Raw genomic sequence first — 25,223 nt, forward strand, 5'->3', positions numbered from 1 at the left:
CAGCAACAATACTGCCACCTTTTGTGTTGGCGGGCATTAGCATTCAACAGAGCAAAGGAGACCTAAAACATGAACATAACGTGCCTGTGATAATAAACATAAAGCAAAAAAACGGAGATAGGAATAATACAGTCGATACTCAGATTACGACAGAATACACCCACCACATAATGTACAAAAATTAGGGGCATGTTAAAAAAACAAAACACATTTATAAAATGTCTTTATTAATAAGGCACTTATTTATAACATTAACTTCAAACTGTAACATTCAGTGTTTTTGCACATTTTCACAGTAAAACTTCAAATAAAGCATTTGTGTGTAAAATTACAGACAATTATCCTATCAGAATGCCCAAAAATATGAATAACTTAAGTCAAGTGCTTCTTACAATTTCACACGTCTCCCTATTCAATCTGTACATGCTCAAAAAAAAAGTGCTCAAAGAATTTTGGTCAAAACTTCACTCATTTTATTTACAAACTGTGCTCTCTGTGTCCCCTACAAGAGGAAAGAAATATATATAAAAATATAATAAAAGTATATTTATAATGTTGCTACCATTACCTCATGTTAGTTTTTCAATGGAGCCAAATACATATCACAGTATAATGATCAATGTATTTAATAATCAACATTTCATACATTTACAATCATAGTTTGATTCATAACATTTTGTGTGTAGCCTGGAATATGTTTCATTCAAATACACCAACCAAGAACGAACAAATGGGACTGTTGTGACAATGGGGTACAACAATCAAATAAATAGCAAAACTTTCCAAAACATCCAGACTACAGTTTAATGAATGAAAAAATATTTAAAAGCACAATTCACTAACAAAGAAAATAAATAAAGAAATACTTTGTTAGTTGGCATTCACCTTCTGCAACGTTACGGCATTCATCTTCAAGGCATCCTCATCTGGCAGAAGCTTTTTTAAAAGGAATGAAAGCAGCATCTGTTTATGAAAAAGAGTAAATAATTAGTGAATTTTGTGTATAATGAAATATCCAGAGCTCTATGAAACTGGGATGTATCCATTCTTCAAAACAAGACATTTTAGCTGTGAAACACTATGAAAGTACATTTCTATCAGGCATCTAATGTTATTTTGTCTAACAGAACAAAACAGGCAGGAACCTACCTAAATATTGCCAGTTCAACTATTATTTCACAAAATGTACCTAAAAAACAGAATGAACACCGTTCTCACTTTCAATGCTCTTGATAGAATCAGAAGAGGCCAAATACTCACATAAACCAGCTTCTTGTTTTCTTCAGGGTCCTGGAAGAGCTTGAACACAGTCTCCACATCAGTCTTCTTTAAGATGAGATAATTTGAATCTAGAATAAGAAGTTGACATTACTAAACTGTGACACTCTTGCCTCATTTCCTGTCAAAATTTTATTTGTAAATGTATGTACATCTGGCGTTGATGAGTTGCTGAGCTCGATCTTTAGTGTCATTTTTCTCCTCACTGCTGCGATGGCCTTTGGGAATGTTTGTCTTTGGCAAGCCCTCAGGCCACTGCTTCTCACGTAAGATGTCAATATATGAGGCAAGCTGGGCTTCTGTTGGTCGAATCTTATTCAAAAAGCTGTTCACTTTCCTAAGAAAGGTAACATGTCATGCTGGGATTCTTAAAAGGTTAAATGCAGAGCCATCTTTATTCTTTTGGTATGAAAAACACTGCGCTTACTTTTTCAATATCAGCATGACGGGTTTCAGAATTGCATCAAATATGTTCATGAAGATGGAATTACCTGGAGGGAAATGTAGGGCACTGATTATTACACCTAATTAATTAAAATAAATTATCACCATCCACTTAGAAGGGGACTCTTTAATTAAAAGATAAACAATCTAAAATCAACTCATTATACTTTCAAACGAATTAGGAACTAACCAGATATTGCTTTCAACAAATCAAAAATGGCTTTGGTTGCTTCAATGTGTTCCCAGCTGGATGGGTCCTTTTTCAAACAGTGTGAGTCTTCTAATTTCGACTGGCTCCCCACGTCCTTTCCTTTACTCTTGCTAATCCCTCCTGACATTTTGAAAGTTAGTTTCTCCTTTTTATTCGATTTTCCACCCAAATGATGGCACGGACTGTCACTGAGGTCACATAGTGAGCATCCATGTCGAGGTGTACAGACGTTCTGGTTTTCAGTGGTGTCCAGTTTCATTTGAGCCAGACATTCCTCTGATCTAGACAGACCTTTTTGTATCGTCTTTCGTTTGAATGTCACAGGGCTCTCTGATTTGTCAGTTTTGTCCTCTGTTTTCTCTGCATTAACCAACAAATCAGATTTTCCAGCTGCTACAGTCTTTTTATTTTCGCAGCACTCGGTGGAATTGGGTTTTAAAAGAGATTTATCATCCCATTGGGAGATGAGAATCAAAGGGCCTTGGGACCGGCCCTTCTTTGAATCAACAATGTTTTCATCCAAGTTTACAGATGCAGCTGGATCTAGAACCTCCATTGTGTTGGAATCACCTGATTTGGTCCCTCTTTGAAGGCTGTTGTGTCTTTCCTGAAAAAAAATCAATGTGCATTGCAAAAACCATTAAAAAGACCCTGTTTTCAAAAGGTACATCTCTGAATTTCAGTTGACAAATAGGATTAAATATACAAAATAATAGAATGGCAGTCACCACTCAAGTCAATAACTCATATGTTCTTATAATTTTCTGTCATTTGACCCTATCAATAGAGAAAAAAAAATCAGATAAAAAACACTGTCTCTACATTTCTCTTTTTCTTCCAATTGAGCCCCAATGTCTTGATGAGCAATTTGCGATAGGCTTCATTGCAGCAACTATCACTGTGTTGGGGAAAGTCCACCAGGGCACATACCGCCAAGCCGCCCATCACACTGCTTGCCCAATCAGGGGGTATTCACCAGAACCTAAACGCCGGAGGACAGAGCCTTCTCCAGCTGACAGGTGGCTGGGCGGAGCCAATTTGCATCAACCTTAGATCCGGGTAGACTAGGAAAATCCCATCACCAGATTATCTCAAAATTTTCAGTAATTTTGAAGGCACTCTCGCCGAGAGCTGCTTAGAAAAACCAATATGGTTACCGGTTTTCTCAAGGAACAAACAACAGATTTTTTTACCATGCCGGTTTTCGGTTGCTGGTCTAACCACTAGGCTATCGGCTGCCCCAATGAGGAACTGGGCCCAACCTGGATTTCACGTTTTGCATGCGATTGGATGAATGGAAATACAATTAGTAGAACAGAAGTTCCATTTACATAATTTTTCAGTTCTATTAATTCTGTTTCTACGCATTTAATCATATCACTACACAATGACATGAATAACATCCAGGACACAATGACTGTCAAATAACCTTAAAGAGACGGTATCCATCCATGTATATAGATGAGTCTATATATTCAAGCTATTATGGTTAAATATATAACAGAATCTCAGAACAAACAGCTCTCCGCAGTTAAAGAATGAGCAACTAGCAATGATCTCATCCAAAATCTGTCCAGCTCTGTAGTCAGGTGTGGCGATGAAGGGCTGGCAAATTAGCGGTTGTCCAGAATGGAGCAGCACACTGATACACACCAAAGGGCAAGGGTCAATTAAATGCTTGTCAGACTCCGGGCGGCGTGTCAAGGAGAGATGGGCGGCATCCATGCCATGTTGTTCTTCCTGCAGGGCGTAGCGCTGAGGACACCTAGCCATCTTTTCGGGCAGTTGGTTTTACCAGATCAGAATGGGATTCTCAACCCCAGGTGACCCAATCCAGTAAAGTAACTGATGAAAAGAATTACTCACGAAAACATTTTACTTTTGTCTGGATTAATTCTATCCAATTAAATGTTGGGATTTTCAAAACTGAAAAATGGGATTCTGAGGATTTGGGCGACCAAACAATCAAAAATCTGTCAACGCAAGTAAGCTGAGGCCCTTCGCCAAGGCTGGAGAAGACTTTCTGGTTGAGCGAGCAGCGTGATAGGATGAAGAACATCTTGGAGAGATGTCCTTGGAGAGATATCTCGACCTTCAACTTCCGCCCAACTGCTGCAGAGTGGTTGTGACGAGATGAATATGCATTGAACATTACAAAATAGGGAGGGGAGAAATGTGTTTAAAAATAAATTAAGTATACAATATCTTATATCTGGATCAGTGACAGAGATATCGATATTCACATACAGACACCAAAAATAGCCAGATTGACCTAATCCTGGATAGATTTTATTTAAGTCACTCTTTGTTCTTCAACTAATTCATCTTTTGATCACATCGATTATTTCCATATAAAATCTTTCAGAGCAGATTGGATTAATCAGATCTCATGCTGAGCCCCAGAGATTCCCAACCTCTGTGATAAGTTCATACACCACCAGAGGGTCTCAACTGCTGCATCCAACTGAAGATGAACGTAGAATCAAAATCAGAAGACTTTATTTGCTATGTCAATTTAAACATACACATCATTTTACTTGGTGTTCACAGGCCTTGCTGAACCTGTTATTAAAATGCCTACCTCATCTTCCTCTTGGGCTGGAGTAAGGAATTCAGCCAGACCACTGAGAAGACTCCAGACTCCTCCCACACACTCCTCTTCACACAGCAGCTTGTCCAGAGGACACAAGAACTGAAAAACCGTCTGGTTGTTACCCATCAGGGCATCAGAAACCAGCTCCTGGAGCGAACAGGGAGAATAAGACTTTTTAAAAATCAAATCAGTGATGTTCATTTGGGCTCTTGAGTCTGATGTGTACCAGTGTACCTGTAAGAAGAGCTGGAGGGAGATTGTGGCCCCTTTAAAGTCCTCCTCGATGTTCCTCTCTAACACGGACAGGGAGGGTAAATTAGCGAAGTCCTGAAAAAAAAGATTATATGATCCATTCAAGGGACGGAACACATTACATTGAAAATGATCTATGACAGTTTGGGCTAGGATAGTTTGGGCACTTTTCAACAAAAATGAATTACTCAAAAACTGTATGCTACAAAATGTGTGGCAGTGACATTATGCTTCATTCCTAAGAGAAAAATTTGAACAATACTATTTTTTCCTAAAAAACTAAGTATGTTGTCAAAATTGACACTAAGATTGTCTGTGGTGACAAGCTGAGGAAACGTCCAGAAAATAGGTTTCCTAACCTGTCGGTCAACACAGAATTTGCGTAAATTTGTAGATAGAGTAATCAGAAACCATAGCGACAAATGTTTTGAACCAAATCCGCTACCAACTAGGTTAGGTAATATCCTCATTCTGTCTGAGTGAATAAAACTCTGCCCTGTTCCTTTGCAGAAAATCAAACTGACATACAAAGCCTGCATTGTGCGTTGTGCATCACAAATTATTGGATGTCGAATAGATAATTTAGAATTGGATTAACATTGTCATCTTTTCACACAGTCAGTAATTTATCTGGCATACTAACTCAACCTGTACCTGTCCAACGTAAACCAACCTGTCCAACGTAAACCAACCTGGTTTGGCTGATGTTTAACACCACATCACTGCCACAAAAGACAGATTGGAAGACTGCCAGAAAATAACTGCCAGAGTATATTCGTGACATGGCATGATTTAATTATCAAATAGCTCTACACACATGGGTAATTATTATTATTAATAATAATAATAATAATAATAATAATAATAATAATAATAATAATAATGTTTATTATTTAGAGAACCTTTGCTGTGGCATCCTGTTGAGACAACCTGAGAAAGTCTGGTTGAAAAACATACAGCAGTCTAGTTCCTCTTTTCAGTGGTACTTTGTGAAACACGCTTGCAAAAATGCCACCTCACTATTCTTCTGTTCCTAACCTGCCACAGGTTGCGAAAGTGGATGACGTCTGTTCGTGTCTTCTTAACATCCCAGTGAAGGTTCTCAGGGTTGTCCCTCTCTTCGATGTGAACTGTAAAACACAGCTCCTCGTCTTCCCTCTGAGCCTACAGACAATGACATCTTCCTTACAGCACAATCCTGGCTCAAACGTTAATACAAATGCCAAGTGCATCTCTCAACCAGATCAGGTTCATATTTAGCACCAGATGCATTAATAGCATTCCCCCGTGGATGACTTGACTCACATTGGGGACAGTGACCACCCAGTGACCGACGCGCCACATCTCATATGACAGCTTGAACTCCATCATGTCCTCTTGTACACTACTCAGGTAGTCCTCCAGGCTGCGGTCTTCCTGGGGAACCAAAGAAACCAGAAAAAACAAAAATCCAGCGCTGTCATATTTCATTCTTGTGTTGATACCTAATTTTACATCAGAAACATAGAAGCGTTCACAAGTGGACAGATGGCAATTCTTTTTATGTTATGGGTTTATGTCTAAATAGATGGCATGTGTGCATTGAAAGCTGTTCACTAGGTCTTTAGAAATCGATACAAATGGTTGTGAAGGGAAAAAAGCAGAGTGTGGAGTGCTGTGCTGCAGAGTTGCTCTGTCTTTCACTGCAGTGTCCTTACATTGGTGGATTCCTGCTGGCTGTAAATGGGGGCCTCCTGGCTTCTCCCTTCTTCCTCATCTGACAGATTGCTGTTAAAGGACATGGCCCTGAACAGCAGCGTCTGTTCCTTTTCCTTCATCATCTTCTTTTTAGCTCTTTTTGGTTTCATCTTGTGAAGGAATTTCGACCAGCCTTCAGTCAATTTGTTGGCTGGAAAAACATACAGGAGAGAAATATTCAGTTCTTGTTATTTTTAATTATAATAATTGTTTCAGGCAGACAGGACTGAAAGAACTATTCACCATTCCCTAACCTTAACCTCAATAACCTGACCTTTATACCTAAACCTTTACTATCTCCATGAGGACTTCTGGTCTCCAGATGCACAGTAAAACCACAATCACAGACACACCTTTCTTTTTGGACTTCTTCTCACTGTTTTGAGTGTCCTCAGTTTTTTCTAGATTCCTAAAAACACAAAAACAATTAGGCAACAAATCATCATTTACATGTTCTATGCACATCACCATACCAGCATCAAACTGTTTCTACTAGGGACAAAAGTATGTCAGCCTGGCAGGAAACCAGTCACTCACGCTCCACTAGCCTGGCCCTCCAGGGAGGATCTGTCAGACTCAGAGTCACTCAGGTCCTCCACGGAGCTCTTGGGGGTCACTATGTCCAGCTGACTCACCACCAGCTGGTTGAGGTTGTCAGGATCCGAAAGCCAGGTCACCAGCACCTCCAACACTGAGGGCACAGGTGGCAAAGTCAACGCGACGGGACATAGAAATAACACAGCAGTATGAGGACAAAGAAATGTCAGTCTGAGAATGATTGGAACCCCTCCAACTGAGACCCCACCCCCCTGAGACCAATCCCACTATAGCCACCTCCAGTGTGTCTTTATTTTACTATTAGCATGGCAGATTGGTTAGAGAGTTGCTGGTCCCCCAAACCAATACATGGAAAATAAATCTGTTGACGAGTAAGGCACTTAATCCTAAATGCTGCTGTAAATCGCACTGGATAACTGTCCGCTAAATGGTTTAAATGTTCATCCTCTTTAGCCAGGAAAAAACAAACAGTCCTGACTTCCAGGTTTCTTGAACCATTACTGAGACTCAATAGACGCTACAGCTGTAGCACCAGTAGTTCCAGTTTCACAACAGAAATACCTCTTACCATTACAAAGCCATAAACAATGCCAATTATCTGCATGCTTCAATGAAAACCTGTTGAACTCAGTTCATCCTGAAGAGAGTCATTATTTTGGCTGCTGCAAAGTAAGGGTAGCATTCTAATCTCTATCCCCTAATCTCTATCCACTGATTTTGGTTTTCTGATCATTTTCTAATTTTAATAACTTCAATAATGTGGTAAGAGAATACACGAGAAGCTGACTGGCCTGTTTTGTGGGTCTTACCTTTTAAGGCAACAATCTCATTTAAGACACACTGGCTGACTGCCAGTCCCCATAGGGACTCAGGAAGAAAGTTTCGCACCAGTGCTTCGGAGAAAACTCTGAGAACTGCAACCTCCTCTCCTCTAGAGCTGAACAATGGATCTCTGCGAAGACGAGCAAATGAGACAAATCAAAGTTAATTTTTTCCTGTTATGACTTGTTACACTGTAGATAAATGACATTGGACAGAGCATATACCTTGATTAGGGTTCAATCATGTGACATTGCATGTAGGTCACATGCAAACTACAAAAATGTTTTGCTACACCCAATAAAAGTGCAAAAACATGTTAATGATTAATTCAAATAATAAAACATACGCAACCCCCTTAAACAGAACAGAGAAGCGACAAAGCTGTAGAATGGAAATGTAACACGGGAGTCTTTGCGTGCGTTTGGTACATTTCACCTGCCGGACTGTTTGGCGCTGTTTAGGTGATAAGTCAGGATGCGAACGCAGCCCAGAATTCCAGTGCAGACATCGAAGTCTCTGCCTCGGCTGATGACTCGATCAATGACCTGGTCAAACTCCCTCCACAGTGCCTGATGGATGGGCTGCCTCTCACAGGGCTCAGGGACGCAGTACCAGGGCAGGACCAGCTGGGTGTAGGCACACTCAAACACTAAGGACAACGTTCATTAAACACTAAGGCAGGAATGCCAACATTGAGTGAATACAGAACATTGAAAAAGAAGGCAGTATTAAAAAACAAATTTTGAGGGTTTGGCTCATTTCTCAATATATTGTTGAACACCGTATATGAACACACAGGCACATCAGAGTTTCAGAGTGGGTTTCTGCTTCTGTCATTTATAGTAACATTTTTAAGTATTACCATAGCTAGTACACTATAAAGATATTATGAAGAGTCGCCAACAAAAATCCAGATCACACTTGCATAAGGAAATTAGCTAGCGCAGTGGTTCTCTTTTTTCCGGTCCTCTAGGAACTCTCAAGACCACGTTGTTGTAGCCCGGGGCAAGCATGCCGAATTCAAATCAATGAGGTACTGATGATTGGTTGATAAGCTGAGTCAAGTGTGCTTGTCTGAGGATACAATAAAATGAAACACTAAGGCAGAACTTCATGTACTGTTGGGGTACATTAGGACCGGAGTTGGGAAACACTTGAGCTAGCAAAACTAACCTTCAAAAACATGTGATCAGGTCAAACGGGTGTCTCAATTTAAACTGCACGCTGGGGCAGGCTGTCAAATCAAAAGGCATGTTTAATGTGAAAAGTATCCCAAAATGTCACCCAGTGTCCCTGGTACATCCCACGTTTAATACTGGAGTGCTGCAATGCTCCATCCTTTGCTCATTATTGTTCACAATTTGAATAAATGAATGAAAACATTGCTGGTCCTACAGTAGATTAATGCAGATGACAGCATCGTTTGCAGCACTGTGCTCCCACACTTCATGAGGCCATTTTCAGATTGCAGGAAACAAATGGCTTCACAAAACACGCCAACAGACCTGGTGTCATCATACAACTGCTTGGGATTTTAGATCTTCATACAGCCGTCTTCCTGGCACCACATTCAACAGCTCACTAAAAAGCTTAAACCGAAACAGGGCTTTTCCTTCAGGAACAAATCTTGCATTTTATTGTTAAAAGAGCTCTTGGTGCAGCCACTGTTTTGCCCTAGTCTGCAGACACCAGATACAGATCTAAGACGACTGTGGTGGAGAGTATCAAACACAAGACCTGCCACACATCACTGTAGCTTGTGTCAGTAGGATGTACATCACTGAGGTGACATTCATTGGTATATATATTTATCTGTAAGGCCAGCATACGGCTGCTGCAAATATATTAGAGCACTTTGCTCACATTGCAGAGTCACGCAATTACCACCTAAAATCTCAAAGCTGTAATTTATATAATACTGACCATAAGAAGGACAGAGTCAGGTAAGAGTGTGCTGTTAACTTTGCTGCCCCATCTTCCAGGAACAGTCTATAGAAGATCCTGAAATTACAGCACTGTACTGTTAGTCCATTTTAAATTACGGATTGAGTAACCACAAACTGCATGCTTTTTTAGCTTGTTTAAACACTCCTATTCATATAACGTTTTAACTGATGTTTTAAGGCTGTATTTTATGTTGTCATCTGTACGTAAGCTGGTATTTTGGCCCACTGTGAGTTCCTGGTTAAATAAAGGATTCAAGAGAAATGAAAAAGAAATACATTGTCCTTGCTTTCTTCTGAAATGTTGCAACTCTTCAAAACAGCTGAATGTCTTTTCACAGGAAATGCCTAACATTTCCTTAAATACCAGAAAACTGCAGGTTGATGATTCACACGGTGACACTACCTGAAACAAATGGCAGGAAACATCAATGGAAGGCAGCCCTTCAGATCTGCAGGTGCTTTAAACTCTCATGGTGTCAGGTGTCGTAAATAATTACAGACACGGCTCTATTTCACACCCAAGCTTCTCTCAATTATCTGGCTCAATTTGTTTAAATCCCACTCAAAAAAAAACATTGATCTGGCACAGCTCCTAACGACCAAAGTGACGACATCCCAGTGCCGGAATACCGGTGCGCCTGGCTTGAAACAAAGACCTGAAAGCTGGAAGAAGTGTTGGGCAAAAAGGCTCCTCACCCGGTTCCAAACAGGGTTCACGGGGTTCCCCAGGCGCAGCATGTCATGCGGGCTCAGTCCATTGTAGCGTCAACATTAAACATGGATCCTACCTTGTGTAATCGGTGCCAGGACAACCAGGACCCACTGGACACTGTTTTAAACTGGATTGTGTGATTTACATGTAGAGATGCACTAATACTACTTTTACATTCTCAATACTGATTACGAGTACTGGACTTTGTGCTTCTGGAGTATCGGATCAGTGCAGCTCTAAGTCTCCACGAAGAAAGCAGTATACAGCTCTTCCACTTATATGTAAAAATAAATAAATCATCAAACAACACTTCCCACCAATTCTACAGGCACATGGGGGTTGGGGGGATATTATCCAATAGCAATCTTAGCAATGGATGCCATTGCTGCATTCAAACTGTTATTAACTGTTATAATTCAAACATTTCCAGACCTCAAACAAAGGTTAATGAGATTTGGACCTTTGGCCTAGTTGGATTAGATTCGGGTTCGGTACAGGGGATAAAGAAAATAGAGAAGGATTTTTACGTTCAAGGATAGAAAAATGTGTGTGTCTGTCTGTCTATACAGGTGCTGGTCATAAAATTAGAATATCCTCAAAAAGTTGATTTATTTCAGTAATTCCATTAAAAAAGTGAAACTTGTATAATGTATACATTCATTCCACAGACTGATATTTTTCAAGTGTTTATTTATTTAAATATTGATGATTATAACTGACAACTAATGAAAACCCCAAATACAGTATCTCAGAAAATTTGAATATTGTGAAAAGGTTCAATATTGAAGACACCTGGTGCCACACTCTAATCAGCTAATTAACTCAAAACACCTGCAATGGGCTTTAAATGGGCTTTGGGTCTAGTTCTGTAGGCAACACAATCATGGGGAAGACTGCTGACTTGACAGCTGTCCAAAAGACGACCATTGACACCTTGCACAAGGAGGGCAAGACACAAAAGGTCATAGCTAAAGAGGCTGGCTGTTCACAGAGCTCTGTGTCCAAGCATATTAAAAGAGAGGCGAAGGGAAGGAAAAGATGTGGTAGAAAAAAAGTGTACAAGCAATAGGGATAACCGCACCCTGGAGAGGATTGTGAAACAAAACACATTCAAAAATGTGGGGGAGATTCACAAAGAGTGGACTGCAGCTGGAGGCACTGCTTCAAGAACCACCACGCACAGACATATGCAAGACATGGGTTTCAGCTGTCGCATTCCTTGTGTCAAGCCACTCTTGAACAAGACACGGCGTCAGAAGCGTCTCGTCAGGGAGAGGAATGAACTGCTGCTGAGTGGTCCAAAGTTACGGTCTCTGATGAAAGTAAATTTTGCATTTCCTTTGGAAATCAAGGTCCCAGAGTCTGGAGGAAGAGAGGAGAGGCACAGAATCCACGTTGCTTGAAGTCCAATGTAAGGTTTCCACAGTCAGTGATGGTTTGGGGTGCCATGTCATCTGCTGGTGTTGGTCCACTGTGTTTTCTGAGGTCCAAGGTCAACGCAGCCGTCTACCAGGAGGTTTTAGAGCACTTCATGCTTCCTGCTGCTGACCAACTTTATGGAGATGCAGATTTCATTTTCCAACAGGACTTGGCACCTGCACACAGTGCCAAAGCTACCAGTACCTGGTTTAAGGACCATGGTATCCCTGTTCTTAATTGGCCAGCAAACTCGCCTGAACTTAACCCTATAGAAAATCTATGGGGTATTGTGAAGAGGAAGATGCGATACGCCAGACCCAACAATGCAGAAGAACTGAAAGCCACTATCAGAGCAACCTGGGCTCTCATAACACCTGAGCAGTGCCACAGACTGATCAACTCCATGCCACTACGCATTGCTGCAGTAATTCAGGCAAAAGGAGCCCCCACTAAGTATTGAGTGCTGTACATGCTCATACTTTTCATGTTCATACTTTTCAGTTGGCCAACATTTCTAAAAAGATTTTTTTGTATTGGTCTTAAATAATATTCAAATTTTCAGAGATACTGAATTTGGGATTTTCATTAGTTATCAGTTATAATCATCACAATTAAAAGAAATAAACATTTGAAATATATCAGTCTGTGTGTAATGAATGAATATAATATAAAAGGTTCACTTTTTGAATGGAATTACTGAAACACATTTTTGATGATATTCTAATTTTATGAACAGCACCAGTACATACATTAGGTTGGGTTCAAGTCGTTTGCTAAGAGACGTTTGTACGTATACATCTTGGGTGGTGAAACAACACGTGGCCCACGCGTGTGACCTTGTGAAGCACATTTATATCTTCCAACTGGAAGCAAGACAGATTAACATTCACCTCACAGAACACAAAAGGTTTGAACTAGCCAACCAAGACAAGTGACGACAGCCCATCGAAATGCATCATATAATATTCCTACAAAAGAACACCTGAAGATTATTCTCACACAAGATACATCAGCTATATCACTCAACATTCTCTAAGGCTAGAGGCTTGGCGGTCCTTATATGGAATCGCAATCTGACTGCAGTAGCAGAGATCTACTGTACCTCTGCTACACAAACAAATGTTAACGTAATGAACAAACAGCAGTCTCAAGGCATCTGATGCAGAACGCCACGCCTCGCAGCTCTAAGTCAAGCAAGGTTTAGAATACACACAACATATCAATGACAGCTATTTTCTTTTTGTTGATGTATTGATAATCCCACCGGCAAAGTGGAGCTTCAGTTGCTTCCACGTTCCTGTAGCAGCTTACATGCCCCAATCGGCTGCTTCCTGTTTGAAGCAAACGGACTCTCAGACCGATGATGTGAAACCCTGCGACACAAGCCACTCATACGTTCTCCTTGACTTGACATCTCTGACCACAGCCACATCTTACCTTCTCCTTGAGATTAGGCGCCATCGTGTCGAATGAGAGGGTTTGGAAGCTCAGTCCACACAGAACTGGCATTCTCTGATTATTTGAACGCTGTTTGAAAGCCAATGTTTTGTTACAACCAGTGACAACGCAGATACTTCCCCTTATTCACTGTGAGAAAGCCTTAATGAATATTTATTTGTGGGCCTGTATCAAATCAATCCAGGCATTGAAAAAGAAACAAGACAGGGCAGAACTAGCTGAGCTGCAAAGAAAAATACAGCTACTGGTTAGATAAAATGCTTGTCTAGAATTAAGAATACTAATGTGTTCGCTCAGCCATTTAAACCTTTATACCAAACAAAAACACTTTACCTATGTACTCAACACTACTTCAACAATATGGTCCAATTCACACTATCAAGCGTCTCTTGAGATTAACAATACTTCTACAAGAAAACAAAAAAAAGATACACATATCATGTAAACTTCCTGATTGTTGCATGTTATCGACTGAGGGGTGCAATTATACCACGGGTGTAAAAGATGGCTGTGATTGGTCATCGCCTCCTATGGTGTTTTCACTGTACGAAATGGGTCATAACTTCTAAACTAGCCGAGTGTTCAACTGTGACGTGTCTGTGTGAAGTTTGTACTGCGTCGTTCAACAATACATTGAATTTGACTTTTATGCTCAATGACTTTTTCCATGTCCCACTGCATGCCCAATTGTATGGCGGACAAAAAAATGACAACGACAAACCCGACCAGGATTCAGTTCATTTAGAGCGTAGACACACACACCTTGCTGAAGAGACTTCTTCACACTGGGATATGTTGGGCCCTCCAATGGTGCAAATGTGTTGCATGTTGTGTCAGCCGTACTACAACCTAAATGTTCTTCCTCAACGGCTTCCTGTGTGACAATTCAAAAGAGATAACAGCGCTTTGAAAAGATGCCTTCCTCACCACGCTGATTAAGCCAAATAAAAATACGTAATAAGTCAAAATTAAATCAAATGTAGGCCTATATTTGATGAATCAGGTTTCACGTCAGCAGTTGTCACAAAGTGATTTACAGACACTTGGCAGAAAACCACCAAATTGCAAGCGCTGCCGACACAGTGTTGCTAGGAAGAACACTCAGCTTCCTATGAGGTTCGTCTCAGTCCTTATAGGCGGGTTCCTAAATACCAGTCCTGGAGAGCCAAAGCGGTTCTGTTTTACTGTTTTTATCAGGTAGCTAATTGTTTTGACCTGGCATCCCAGGTCAGTATCAGGAGCAATTTGAAGAAAAGGACAAAAACCAAATATGTTCGCAGTTCCGGAACTGGCACTGAACCACCTGGCCCTAAGGCACGTTTAAACAGTCCATCAACCGTGTTCAGCTCGTACCTTCATTTCCTCTAATTAACATCGGGTAATTAGACATTTGCTAATTAGAAGAAATGAAGGTGACATTTGCATATGGCTAATGGAGCGCTATGCCGTTGACATTGTCAGTGAATAACAGAGGCCCCATAGATGACCCTCAGATACAAATGTAGTGCAGCCAGTTAGTGTGTAAACGTGTTTTAGGGCAGGGTTGTTCAGAGACAGTCCTGGAGCGGTCAACACCTTTGGTTTTAATATTGTTTTTCAAATTGTGTCCTGATTCCAACTGGGGCTGCCAGCTAATTACAATTAACTACCAAACAGGAACAGCAACACACAACTGTATAGAAACATTTTAATTAGATAAGGTAATGGTGGGAGTATATATATACTCCCACCATTACCTTAATGGTGGGAGTATATATATACTCCCACCATTACCTTATCTAATTAAAATGTTTCTTATACTCCCACAAAACCACACAGACACAGACACAAACCAGATATGGAGCATGAAAAAGTCCTTATTAATAACCTTGCATTATGATTTAGAGACACTTGAATCCACACAACTGCAATTCTTAAGTCAGGTGTCATGGGTTTACCATTGTTGATTACACACAGACAATAATCCTTTGACATTTAAAATGATCGTCGGGATTAATGGTTGATCAGTGGCATGAATCATAAACTGGTAACATTGTTTCTGTCAGTGTGAAAATGTAATTGAAACCTACATATCCCACGATATGTAACACTGAGTACAATTACGAGTGTTTTCAATTCAGCAATGATAGGCTACAGAAAGCATTTGAATGCTCAGTCGTCGCAATAAAATAAATATCGACTTCTCAAAATACCTGGAATGATTCATCTTCAGCCACTTCGTCTGTCTGAGTGCCGCTCTCCAGTTTGGTCTTTACAAAGACACTTAAGGTCGATGGCCAAAATACTACACATAAAACGAGTTGAGTTACTACCTGTCCGCAATCTGATAAATACCACACAAGCCCAAGAATCGTGGCGATACAGAAGCGCCACAGGTACATTTTCTATATTTACAAGACGCCAATGTCATTCCTTGCCCTCCGAAGTTTCCATTCGTGCAGTTGCGCCTGTTCTATTTGATTCTATTCTATATCCGCGTTCAGTCGATATCGAAATTATCGGAAGTTCTTGGTTTGGTTTTTCTTTAGGCTACTTGAAGAAAATGTTGTTACCCGAGTTCCCGTGCTGTGACGTTACAGCGCTGGCCTTTTTAGGCTACTTTCAACGAAAAGAGGACAACATTTTGTTCTGAGAGTTACATAGGCCTATTCATATAGAATATTGCAGGCTAGCTAACGTTAGTATTAGGAATGTTATCAAACATACCGAGCTGCCTAAAACCATAATGATTAAAGGACAATTCAGACTCCAAAAGCCACTGACATTAATTAACGTTGGATCACTTTCCAGTTCCTATTTCCTACGAGCACTTGACGTAAGCAATTCATTCATGCAGTCATTCATTCAGAGGCCAGGAAAGCTGGAGACTAAAATAGATACGGATTCTGACAGATCAGCGATGTTTACAGTTTTCTTTACTCTTTGGTTAGGATGTTCTGTATGGGGTGCCGTTTTTTTAAGTCTTGCACCTTCTGTAATGCTGCTCAGTTTTTTGTACCTTTAGCCTTGCCAAATGTAATGCACTACCATTTTCAACTGTCACAAACATTTAGAGAGAAATTCATGTAAATTCATGCAATAACTATTCCAAGAGTAATGTTCTGCAGTAGCCTAACGCTAAATTATATAAAACATCTAAATGTAAATGTTAAATTGTAAATGTAAAATATACATGTTAAATCTTAATGTAAATGATAAACATAGATGTAAACAAGGCACAGCCCCACCTTTTGTCAACAGAAAGAACTACAAAAAAGTATGTAATTTTTATTTCTCGAAGATTACTTCCTATAATTTATTATCTATGAATAAAGCATCTTCCTAAATTGCACATCATTTGTGTTAGGTTTTTATTTCATGTTCATTGGTCCTTGCCTTGCTGCTTCACACTGCGTTCTGCCAATTTGAGGTGGCAGTAGTAGGCCATAGGCTAAACGTGAATGTGGGGCTATAGCCCCTCTCTCACAATGCAATGTAGATTTGAAACATCTTTCTGAAAGGATTGCAAAACAGAAGCAAGTTTTGTAGCTTTACTGGTATGTATCCTATATTTTGAGAAGAAAAAAAATTACACATAAAAACGCCACTGAATGTAAATGTTAAATCTACATGCTGGACTTGAAAACTGAATATTACGGTAAAGTCTGAGCGAATTTGCCCAGGTGATTGAAAGACTTGTTGCAGCTGGCTCTTCTGGACCTGCCTACACCAGGCACAGGACTTCATCATCGAGCTCAGCGACCACATCGCGGAGATCGGTAAGTTCTTAAATAATGGGCAATGTTGAAGCAATCATTACCCAGATTTGCGCAACGTTTGAATGCGCAATCACCGGTAGTTATCATTGCTATTTTGCTATCATGGCCGCAAGTCAAACCTGCATTGTGTCACGTGTCCACTTTGTATTAGATTAATGTAACCTTTAAAATAAAATCTCTCAGTTTTGTTATTCCTCTAGGATGGCAGCCATGGACACCAGAACAACATTTCTAAAGAAGACATGGAAAATGTACTGTCATTAAAGACCACATTGACAGTTGCTTCCATCTTCTGCATTTCTAGGACAACCATGTACAATGCCGGCGATCTCAGGAACAAACCCTTTACAATTGAATGATGAGGAATTGGATCTTCAGTATCTGAGATCAAAGCAGAACATCCGCATGTGGGAGAGGTGATGATTTATCTGCAGTCCAGAGACATTGTGCCGCAGAGAAAGCGGTTAGGAGAGTCAATCAAAAGGATTGAGTCAAGGAGAACAACAATATCTCAATGTGTTTATTATGGGCCGTGTCCAAATTTCATCTGGCATGTGGACAGTAATCAAACTGATAAGATGGAAGGTAGTTGTGCTTGCATTTGCCTTCATTGCACATCTATACATCCCACTTGTAACATACATTATACTTAATACTTATGACATTTTTCTCTGACACTGTTTTGCAAAATGATAAGGACGTTTTCAGTTGCTACATACACATCTACCTCGGGAACCTCATTGCTGCAGTCCCTGCATTTCAGTAGCACATTTGCCTTCATTGCACATTTCGAATTGCCATTTGTACTTTAATTTGCCTTCATTGCGCATCTGTACATCCCACTCGTAACATACTTAATACTTGTACCTTTTCTACCCTCTTCTATTAGCACTGCCGGTTAGATGCTAACTGAATTCTGTTTCACTGTACGGTTCAATGACAATGAATTTGAATCTATCTACATGGTGTCATACACAGCTAGAATAGGATACTCATGTTTCTCCAGCGCTCTAACAATTGGGCTGAAACTGTTAAACTGAATGTGCCCCTCTTTAAGCTGAAAATCACATTACCGGCCTTGTGAGGGGAGTCGTTCTGACTCAGTTTTCAGCTTTTGTGTTAATTAGGACATACTGTACTTCATGGTAAATGCTTGACAATTCAAACAGTTCACCTTGCTTTGGCCATATCATGTTTCTCCCAATTGGGATTACTGATACACACACATTTTGAATGGAGAGAAATATTTGAAGGCCAAAAGCTTAAGATTATATAATGTATTAAAGGAAATAAAGGACTGCAGTGTAGCTGTCATTCTGAGAGCATATCCACTACTGATGTTTGGTTTACAGTAAACTGTCCTGAGTTGTCAGTCCTGAGTTGTCTCGGCAAATGTGACTCAGCCATATGCAATCTCTTTTGGCCTCATTTCACTTTTGCATACATCACAGTACCCCTCTGCCACGCTAACATGGCCCAGTGTTGGCCAAATTTAGCTGATCACTCCTGTCTGTTCGTAGTGCATGGGGAAAAATACAGTATAGCCTAACTGCCTCCATTAACACTTGATCTGGTTCTAGCTAGATAATTTTAACATGATATGTGGAGCCCACCTGGTTTTCATTCAGTCCCTTGCATGCTGATCAGAGTTGGCTTGTTTTATTGGAACCCGGGTTCATATATTCCCGCCTAGTCCTCCCTGGCCTTTAACAGGTCCCATGGGGCTCATGGGTACATCCAGGAAGTACCAGCCTGCAGGAGTCTGTGAATGGTGCAGTGTTGTAACTGTATATCCATCCTACAAATGATCGTAATAGTAGGCTTTTTGTCCAAATACAATATGTGATTCCAGACATGCTACCTCGAACCAGCCACCCTCACCATAAGCCTGATGCTTAACAATATACTTGCTTATCCATTTTTGTGATATAATCAGTTTTGATCAGAATTGAGTTGTCAAAATGTGTACCTTTATTTTCTGCCGTAACACCACGTGCAGCAGGTAACAAGTATTGGATCGGCTTGTAAACATTACATCCTCTTCAGTCTTTGGTGGATTGACTAACTAACTAAGTAGGCAACTTTTTTAAATAAATCGGTTAAAGAATGGAAAAGAAAATGTCCTGTCGTTACATACCCTTGTATATGTGCAGAGCAGTAGTGCAATGTTTGTAACAATTTACATCTAACTTTGAAATTGACATGTACTTTAGAATAGGCCCACAAATCTCATACCATTATGTTGATATCCATTAAAAGCTTGAGATGTTTAGGCTGCAGCTGCAAAAAGCATTTGATTACATTAACTGATGACTGGAACACATTGTAATAAATAGGTTTTTCATATATTAAAAATAAAATTGATTGGAAAACCATGATATTATGAAGATCAAATCTTCCTTTCTCAGTGAATGTTTGACACCGGACCTCTGAAATATGGGGCGAGTGACTGAACGTCTTTTAAATTAATGTTGAAAGAAAAAAAGAACTTATGGTTCTTAGTAATAGTACATTTGCTCATGTATACCGTAATTAACCATTGTGTGTTAACGTGAATCAGTGCATCAGACTTAACTGCATCAGACCAAGAAATGTAAGCTCAAGGATGAATCATGTTAAATCATGTGGGGCCTAGGAAAACCTAGGATGATGCTTGAGCCACAGAAAAATCCAGCTGAAACATGAAATAATAAATAATAGCGCTGGACATAGTCTGGATAGACCCTGACCTTAAAATGTTTAGTTGCATTCAATGTAATGGTTATCATAGGTCTCTTCGAGAGGAGTCTGCCCTCAGAGGGAATTCCTCTCTTTCCAAACCCTGTCTCCCCTTCAAAGCCCAAGTGTGGCTTACAAATGGCTTACTGAGCAGGAGTGTTTCGTTAGTTTCCAAGTGTTTTGTGAGGCAAGCACCAAAAAGACAACACAAACACATGTAACATTATACCACTGTCAGGATGTGAATACTGAGGGTATTCACTGAGGGTATTCACATCCAAACTGGAGGAAGAGTTTAAGTACAGGTCTTTAATAAGTACCCCCCTCTTTTTCAATGGACCAAAAGTAATTGGACAATTTACTCAAAAGCTGTTTCATGGACAGGTGTGGGCTATTCCTTCATTATTCCTTCAGCAATTAAGCAGGTAAAAGTTCTGGAGTTGATTCCAGGTGTGGCATTTGCATTTGGAAAATGTTGCTGTGAACCCAAAATATGCGGTAAAAGGAGCTCTCAATACAAGTGATACCAGCCATCTTTAGGCTGCAAAAAAATATTCCAGAGAGATAGCAGGAACTTTAGGAGTAGCCAAACCAACAGTTTGGTACAATCTGAGAATAAAAAGAACACACTGGTGATCTCCGCAACACTAAAAAGCCTGGACGTCCTCAGATGAACACAGTGGTGGATGATAGTAGGATCCTTTCCATGGTAAAGAAAAACCCCTTCACAACATCCAATCAAGTGAAATACACTCTCCAGGAGGTAGGCATATCATTATCCAAGTTTACCATGAAGAGAAGACTTCATGAGAGCAAATACAGAGGGTTCACCACAAGGTGCAAACCATTCATAAACCTCAAGAATAGAGAGGCCAGAATAGACTTAGCCAAAAAAGAAAAACAGCATTCTTTGGACAGATGAAACTAAGATCAATCTGTACCAGAATGATTGGGGGGGGGGGGGGGGGGGGGGTTGTATTGAGAAGGCTTTGAACGGCTCATGATCCAAAGCATACCACATCATCTGTAAAACACGGTGGAGGCAGTGTGATGGCATGGGCATGCATGGCTTACACTGGGTCACTAGTGTTTATTGATAATGTGACAGAAGACAGAAGCAGCTGGATGAATTCTGAAGTGTACAGGGATATATTGTCTGCTCAGATTCAGTGAAGGTGATTGAACAGCACTTCACATTTAAGATGGGCAATGACCCAAAACATACTGCGAAAGCAGCCCAGGAGTTTAAGGCAAACTAGTGGAATATTCTGCAATGGCTGAGTCAATCACCTGATCTCATCCCAATCAAGGATGCATTTCACTTGCTGAAGACAAAACTTAAGGCAGAAAGAGCCATGAACAAACAACTGAAGACAGCTGCAGTAAATGTCTGGCAAAGCATCACATAGAAGGAAACCCAGCTTTTGGTGATGTCCATGCGTTCCAGTATTCAAGCAGTCATTTCCTGCAAAGGATTCTCGACAAAGTATTGAAAATGATCATTTTATTCATGATTGTGTTCATTTGTCCATTTAAATTTGAGCCCCTGGAATAAGGGGACTGTGTATGAAAATGGTTGCAATTCCTAAACGTTTCATACAATTTTGTTCAACCCCTTGAATTGTAGCGGAAAGTCTGCACTTCAGTTGCATCTCGCTTGTTTCATTTCAAATCCATTGTGGTGGCGCACAGAGCCAAAATTATTATTATGTCCAAATATTTCAGGTGTATTTCCTAAAAGATAATTCAATGCTGATGCACAGAATGTTCAACATACACTACTTCAAATGTCTTTCCTCCTGTAGTTGAGACAGTCAAACCTTTACCAGAATCCCCCATCAAAGCAGGTTTGGAGCTGCCTTTTTTTTAATGTAAAACTTCAAGACACAAACATTGTACACATCAGCAGGCCTGTGCACTCCTGCTAAAATATACAGACACTTGTGTAAAATACACACAACTTATTTTCCTCCCCATGGAAAAATGTGCCTTTTGGTTTTTCAGTTTTTGATGGTGCTTAAGCACTCAAATGGAAATTACTGGTTCACTGACAATCCACACATGGTTTTGAAGGTGGCTGTTATTTCTCAGTTGTATTTCAGACCACTCAGATGAAAATTTCCCCTAAAAGGCCAGCTTCAGCTAAATTTGGTTCTGTTGCCTCTTCTGGGTATGGGGGAAGGTTGACTGATGTCCAAGGCATACAACTTCCTTCGTGTAGGTTTTCATAAGCTCGTCATTTCATATACCCTGATCTTGCACCATTTAGTTGTGGAAAAAAAATAAGAGGTATTAGAGTGAAAGATGTTATTTAAATGACTGGCCATAAGAAATTCTCATAACCCTGACTAAAACTGCTATTTCTGGGGATATAAACATAAGAGAAAATATGTCTCCCATTGTCGAAGTTCAGTAAATTTTTTGACTCCAGTTCATAAACATTTTACCGCAAAGTACAGAGTTTCAGGTTAAGTTGGAGTCTTCATCTCTGTTTTGCTGAATACCCTCCCAAATCAAAACATTCCCTCCCCCAGTCAGGGGGAGTTTCAGCCCGAGTTTCAGCCTGATTGTTGTTAGAGCACTGGAGAAACATGAGCATGCTGCTGTAGCATCGCACCAAGTACAACTACTTTCCTTCTAATCAGTTTGATTCCAATCCACACGCGAGATGAAACTTGGACACAGCCCAGAACAAACACCCGAGGTAGATGTGTGTGTAGCAACTGAAAACGTCCTTATCATTTTGCAAAGTAGTGTCAAGAGAAACATTTAATAAGTGTAATGTATGTTACAAGTGGGATGTATAGATGTGCAATGAAGGCAAACTACTTTCCATCTTATCAGTTTGATTACCGTCCACATGCCAGATTAAATTTGGACACGGCCCATAATAAACACATTGAGATATTGTTGTTCTCCTTGACTCAATCCTTTTGATTGACTCTCTTAACTGCTTTCTCTGCGGCACAATGTCTCTGGACTGCAGATGTCCATAATGCATCACCTCTAAAAGGCTTGTTCTTGGGATGTTGTGCCCCCACATTGTACAGGGTTGGTAGAGGATGAAAGCAACTTCTTTCAATGTGGTCTTTAATAACAGTACATGTTCAATTTCTTCTATAGAAATGTAGTTCTGCGGCCATATTCACAAAGCATCTTAAGGCCAAAAGTAGCTCCTAACTTGCCCATTGTTTTAAGAGTTACTTCTAAATCAGCATGTCAGTCTGAACTTTAGGACTCCTACATTTTTGGTATAAGAGTATTTCACAAAGAGTTTTAGTGCTAAAACCAGCTCCTAAATCTGTATAGGAGTAGTCAAGAGGACTCCTAAGACACTAAGACCAAGTCACCAACAATCCTAAAAGGGCTGCTGACGGCAATCCGCCTTGTAATCAGGTCAACGTTTTAGAAACATTTATTGATACTGAGCTTTTAAAAGGTATCACCTAAATCACAAAGGTATTATGATCATAGTAGAGCTGGTCAGGGATGCAGTCACCCAACAACATCAGAGGTCAGGTTGACAACGCTACACTACTCAGACCCAGAGAAAATGCAGCTATGCAGTGCAGACAAACTCCGTTTCTCAGTTATCTGTCAGTAGAATATTACATCAAACAATAAATGCTCTCTCCAGACCCCATATCGTCCGACAAATCATTTAGTTTCCTCATTTGCCAACTACAAAGAAACAAAGCCAACTTCATGGCCATAGCTGGACTACCCAGTGTAGTTGGTGCTATAGATCTAGATGGGACACATAATTACATGAATTAACGCACCATCAAAAGATGAACATACATTCTGGCAACTCATAAAGAAATGCAAGTGGCTGACAATCAACTGAACATATCTTGACTAGTCAGCATGTCATTCTTGGTTTCATGTTTAATCAGTCTCTCTTAGCCTAAATTTTTATTTTAATATCTTTATTCCAATATGGCAACATGATACATCCTACAGCAGTGTTTCTTAATCCAAAAACGTGCACCCCTTTGGGTCCCCGGGACAAGGATTAAGAAACACTGCTCTAAGGTATTGCAATCCACTGACAGAGACCCCTCCCCTACCAGCCAATCGCTGTGGGAATAGTAAGTACGCTTGTTCGTGGAAAACGACATCATCCATAGCAACAGGGTCAACCCCGCCCTCTCTCTTACCATAAGATTTCCCCCTGTTCCTTAGTAAAAGTTGGCCTTAAGCAGCTTTGTGAATAGGTTTTAAAAGGAAACTCTTAGATAGGATGTTTTAGTACGGTTTAGAAGTCCTCCTAGTGGTAAGATAAAATGTTTTGTGAATACGGCCCGTGGTGTCCATGGTTGCCGTCCTAGAAAAATAACTGCATTGAGAGATATTATTTACAAGGTTACATGAATCTATTACAAAGTGGACACATGACACAATATATGTTTGACTTGCGGCCATGACGGAATGTTTAGCCGTGATAACTACCGGTGATTGCGCATTCAAATGTTGAGCAAATATGGGTAAGGATTGCTCATTATTTAAGAACTTACCGATCTCAGTGTTGTGGTGGACGCTGAGATCGATGACCAACTCCTTCTTGGTACCTAGAGTGAAATATTACATAACTGAAAACCCTGCTGATAGAAGACTTTAATTTCACGTTTGACTCTCATTATGATCAAGACCCCGAGCCTTTTTCCTAACTACTAGCATGTCTTAGGCATTAGCTAGCCAATGGTGGCTACGTTAACTGTAAGACATCTTCAGAACTTACTGATGGCAATGATGTGGTGGCTTTTTCATCGTTGTGCCTGGTGTAGGGAGGTCCTGAAGAGCCGCCCCAAGGCCAGCTGCAACACCTTTCAATCAACTGGGCAAATTCGCTAGACCTGTGGCCAATAACGGTAATATTCAGTTAAAAAGTCCTACAGGTAGATTTAACATTTAGCCTACATGTATATTTAGCATTTCCATTTAGATTTTCCATTTAATATTTCAATTTATATTTAGCACTTATTTATATTTAACATTCACATGACATATTTGACACTTACAAGTATATTTAAAATGTACATTTAAGATATTTTATAATCTTGCATTATTGCAGAATATTACTATTGGAAACGTTTTTGCGCGAAATTACATTCATTTCTCTAAATATCTGAAAAAGTGAGTAACATTTGGCAATGCTAAATGTGCAAAAACAGCTGGATTACAGAACGTGCAACATTTTACAAACCGCACTCCATAGCTCTAGGTTCATTTGCGAATCGTAATCAAGGAAACGTAAATATCCGACTAGTTGACTCTGGTTGAATGTATGCCGCATTCGACCATTTGGGCGTCAAAC

At 40.1% G+C, this 25,223-nt stretch overlaps 1 protein-coding gene across 1 annotated transcript; it reads right to left on the reverse strand.

Moving 5' to 3' along the window:
• Window positions 1-240: 240 nt before the first annotated feature.
• Window positions 241-24,725, reverse strand: si:rp71-46j2.7. The gene is made up of 16 exons (XM_020045800.2): window positions 24,648-24,725; window positions 14,193-14,304; window positions 8,331-8,544; window positions 7,883-8,025; window positions 7,053-7,206; window positions 6,869-6,924; window positions 6,476-6,666; window positions 6,084-6,194; window positions 5,799-5,942; window positions 4,761-4,853; window positions 4,515-4,673; window positions 1,913-2,540; window positions 1,706-1,769; window positions 1,431-1,615; window positions 1,261-1,349; window positions 241-963 (listed from the first exon to the last, which is right to left on the reverse strand). The coding sequence occupies exons 7-16, from the start codon at window positions 6,623-6,625 to the stop codon at window positions 871-873; spliced, it is 1,716 nt and encodes a 571-aa protein (XP_019901359.2). The 5' UTR covers window positions 6,626-6,666; window positions 6,869-6,924; window positions 7,053-7,206; window positions 7,883-8,025; window positions 8,331-8,544; window positions 14,193-14,304; window positions 24,648-24,725; the 3' UTR covers window positions 241-870.
• Between the last annotated feature and the right edge of the window lie 498 nt (window positions 24,726-25,223).

Source organism: Esox lucius, chromosome 4 (assembly GCF_011004845.1).
Source record: "Esox lucius isolate fEsoLuc1 chromosome 4, fEsoLuc1.pri, whole genome shotgun sequence".
Classification (NCBI taxonomy): Eukaryota; Metazoa; Chordata; class Actinopteri; order Esociformes; family Esocidae; genus Esox; species Esox lucius.

Bases quoted from the DNA above. Each gene is read 5' to 3' on its own strand.
- si:rp71-46j2.7 (XM_020045800.2), bottom strand. From the start codon at position 6,625: ATGAAACCAAAAAGAGCTAAAAAGAAGATGATGAAGGAAAAGGAACAG. The intron at 5,943-6,083 runs GTGAGTCAAGTC...CATTGTCTGTAG, and splicing joins GGGTGGTCACTGTCCCCAAT to GCTCAGAGGGAAGACGAGGA. The intron at 4,854-5,798 runs GTGAGGTGGCAT...CTTTTTTTTCAG, and splicing joins AGGTTAGGAACAGAAGAATA to GACTTCGCTAATTTACCCTC.